Source organism: Tupaia chinensis, unplaced genomic scaffold, assembly GCF_000334495.1.
Source record: "Tupaia chinensis unplaced genomic scaffold, TupChi_1.0 Scaffold000037_4, whole genome shotgun sequence".
Lineage (NCBI taxonomy): Eukaryota > Metazoa > Chordata > Mammalia > Scandentia > Tupaiidae > Tupaia > Tupaia belangeri.
In genome coordinates, this window is record NW_006159487.1 from 1,376,263 (window position 1) to 1,379,915 (window position 3,653).

Below are 3,653 nucleotides of genomic sequence, written 5' to 3' on the forward strand. Positions count from 1 at the left end.
CGGGAGGGGCCCCCCCCGGGCGGCCCCACCGACCCCCGCCATCAGCTGCATGGCTGTCAGCGGCCACCTGATGGCGGTGGTGCTAGGACCTTGCTAGCTGGGGTGCTGCGGGTCGGAACGGACACGGCCACCCCGCAAGGACGCTTCGGGATGTGCACGGCACTCTGCCGTGCAGCGGGACTGTCACATGTGCCACAACTCCAGCCCCGGAGAGACCGCTACGCCTGCCGACCCGGGGCCCCAAGCCCAGCACTCACAGTAGACGTCGACCGTGCGGCTGAGGGTTGTGCTGCCCAGGGCATTGGTCACCTCGCAGGACACAGGCTCGGAGAAGTACGTGTAGTCCACTGTGGTCCGGTACACGTCTCCGGACGCCTCCTTGATGACCTGGCCCCGCTTGGCCCACCTGCAACGGGGCCGGGCAGCTGGTGTGACCTCGAGAGGCAAGGCCATTCCTCTGGGAGCTGCACGCGCCTGGCTCCCAGAGAAACAAGGCCAGGTGGCATCGTGGCGGGCGGTCCCCACCCCCGGGAGCCCCTCGGGAGATCTGCAGAGGTCGGGGGGCACTCCTGAGGGAGGTGAGGGGGCCGCTCAGCTGGTCAGAGCCTGCCTGGGCCTGCTCAGAGCCCCACTCTGGCCACAGAGGAGAGGCCGCGGCCAAGGTCTCAAGAGCAAAGGTCTCCCTGCTCACACCATGTGCACGCACACACATGCATCACGTGACATCCCCACACACGGAGTGAAGCTCTAAACTGATGATGCGGCAGGAGAAGCTGAGTCCGTTACCTCGGGGTGGAGGCGTCAGCACGCACGCCATGGGTGCATGCACATGCACCCATGCACACTCAAGTGCACACACGTGTCCACGCACAGGAGCGAGGCTGTGGGAAATTTGCTTTCTAGCCAGTGAGAAGCCGCAGGGGCTCCCTGCCGCTCCTGGTCCCAGTTGTCCCCCACCTCCAGGGTGGCCCCCTCGGTGCCTCCTCCACCCCTGAGAGTCTCTGGGTCTCTCCTGGGAACAGACTTAGCCATGCCCTCCCACTGGCTCCTGCCCCAGGGGGAGCTGGGTAGGAAGGCCCTTTCACTGACGATTATGCCGTGGCTGGGGAAGACCTGAAGCCCACCTTGGGCCTGGCATGGTGCTGGCCCTGGGCACTGGCCTCATGCCGTGCCAGCTGCTGGGTGACCCGTGTGCAGCTCTGTAGTGCCATGGAAACCCGTGTGTGTGTGCATGTGTGTGTTGAGTGTGTGTGCGTGCACGTGCATGAGTGTGTGTACGTGTGTGTGAGCGTGCGTATGCACAGACCCCGAGGGTGTCCTTGCTCCCCACTCTGTCCTGTCCCGGGCAGCACTCCGATACCTCAGCTCAGAACTGCGATGCCTCCCACCAAGGCCAGGGCTGCGGTGGCCCCTTGGCATCCTTGAGTCCCTGGCCACTGCTCCCATGACCACACAGCCCCTGCAGCTCCTGCCGTGGCCTCCCTTCCTCTGAGACGGTCTCTCGCCCTCCACTCGGGGAGCGTCCCAGCTCAGACTGGAGTGGCCATCCCTCTGCATGGGGTGGCAGTGTGGGGTTCCCAAGTGCTGCTGCTCGTGGTTAGGAGCACAGTTAATCGCAGCAGCGGTGGCTGACCACAGCGTGAACTCGCCTGCCAGGGGCTGAGGAGGTCCCCACAGGGCCGCAGCCACTCGGGAATGGCCCCTCCTCTCCTCTTAGCGACCTGTGTGAACAGGCAGGATGGCCCCTGGCGGGATTCCGTCCCAGCGCCCGAGATGGAGGGAGGCCGAGTGTGGGATGCGGGGGTGGCTGGGCAGGGAGGAGGGCAGGGAGCCCCGTGTGGCCCAGGCCAGGCCTTGTCTCCTGCGGACCCACAGCCCTGGGGTGGGGCTGGGGTGGCATGGGAGTGGGCGCTGTTTCTGAAGCAGGCCTAGTTTGTCCCTGGGGCCTGGAGAAGACCGGGCTTTCACCCCCACTCCTCGGGAGTGAGGAGGAGGCAGCACCTGTCAGGAGGGCTTCCGGGCTCCCCAGCCTGGACCCCACACACTGCAGGCACCCCTCTCCTCTCCAGACCAGCCTGGCTCTGCTCTCGTGGGGGCCCGCTGAGGGAGGGGAGCTTCCGCCCACTGACCGCAGCCCTCCCTCTGGCAGAGCTGAGTGGAGTGCGGAGTCCTCTGCCCTCCCCGGGGCCGGGGCGGGCCTGCCGGGGCCGGATCCCGCCAACCCCTGCATGCGTGGCTCAGTCGGTCTCTTCTCCCTGCTCGCCCCAGCGGCCTGTCCCTGGTCCAGCGGAGGCTACAGCCCCCACGTCCCGCAGGCGTCCTCCCCTGTGCCCTGGCCATGTCCCCCACCCGGCGTTCCCCGCTGCCTCCCACCCAGGCCCTCTGAGCACGAGCCTGCTTACACCTCCCGTCAATGTCTGATTTGGTCGGAACACTTGGAAGAGGGTTAATTATTCACATCCCGGAATCAGGAGGCCTGTGGGGTCCCAGCCGTGTTGTCCTCTCGTAGCCCCGTGACTGCTAGGGACTGGGGGAGGAGCCGGAGGCAGCTGGCTTGCCAGTGTCCCGGGGCAGCAGCCAGGCCCTGGGTGGGGGAGTGGGGAAAACTCTAATTTCAGAGGCTACAGCCTCATAGGCACATCCAGGGAGGCGATCACATGACTACCGAGATCCTGGCATCCCGCCAAAGCCAGCAGGGAGGGTCAGCTGGCTCCTGGGCAGAGGAGAAGCACTCCCAGCTCTCTCTGAGGGCCCTGACCACAGCCACAGCCATGTCTGAGCCAGGGCTGAGCGGCCTCCTTCCTTACCGCCTCTCCCAGTCAAAGCCAGAAGGGCCCCATGAAGACACCCCAGCCCAGGGACACCTGCCCGTTCCCTGCGTGTCTTCTAACTTTTATTTCATTATTTAAAATTTTAAAAATTTTTTGTGGACTACATTGTGTTTTTACTAAGTTTTTTTAAGAGAGATTTTTACTATACGGCACACATGCTCACCAGAGAGACAGACAGAGACAGAGACAGAAAGCGAGAAATCACCCCCTGGGGGGATGGCCATGCCACAATCCCTTCTCCTCCCTTCTGCTCTCCAGATTTTGGGCACGCACGCACACGTGCCTGGCGTGAGTTTCAAGCTTCCAGGTCCGGGACTCGAACCGTGGTCAGCCATGTGGGAGTCCAGTGATGGAACCAGTACTGGTCCCTGTGCTGTCCCTGTGGTGTCTTTTAGACAGGTCTCACTGTCCTCCTGCCTCAGCCTCCATACGAGCTGCACTCAGCCTTTTAGCCTGGACTAGGGTTGGAACCGAGGCCCCCACGTGGCCTCAGCCAGCCAAACGGCAGCGTCTAGCAGGCACTCCCGTGGCTGGGCCTATTGATTAGCTTTTTAGCTTAAAAAACCCAACTTTGAAATAGCAGGAAGGTTAGGGACGGTCTCCCTGGCATGCAGGCGGGCAGGTGGCGACGCTGCCTCAGGCTGCGCGGTGCCCCCCGTGCAGGTTCGCAGCTTCTCATTGTCGCTGCCCTGCTGTCTGGGCTGGCGACCCTGGAGTTGGGCCCACACCTGGTTCCGGGTCAGCACGCCTGTCCTGGGCTGAGGCAGGGTGGGCGGGGACCTGCTCCTGACATGCCACCTGCCGCTGCTGCCTGCCCCGCCC

At 64.1% G+C, this 3,653-nt stretch overlaps 1 protein-coding gene across 1 annotated transcript in view; it reads right to left on the bottom strand.

Annotated features, from left to right (window-relative positions):
* Window positions 1–3,653, bottom strand: part of KIRREL3 (kirre like nephrin family adhesion molecule 3) — a 395,674-nt gene that overhangs the window by 23,829 nt on the left and 368,192 nt on the right. Inside the window, exon 11 of the mRNA XM_006140642.3 lies at window positions 258–425. Within this exon, the coding sequence (XP_006140704.1) occupies window positions 258–425 (168 nt within the window). The remainder of the gene's footprint in view (window positions 1–257; window positions 426–3,653) is intronic.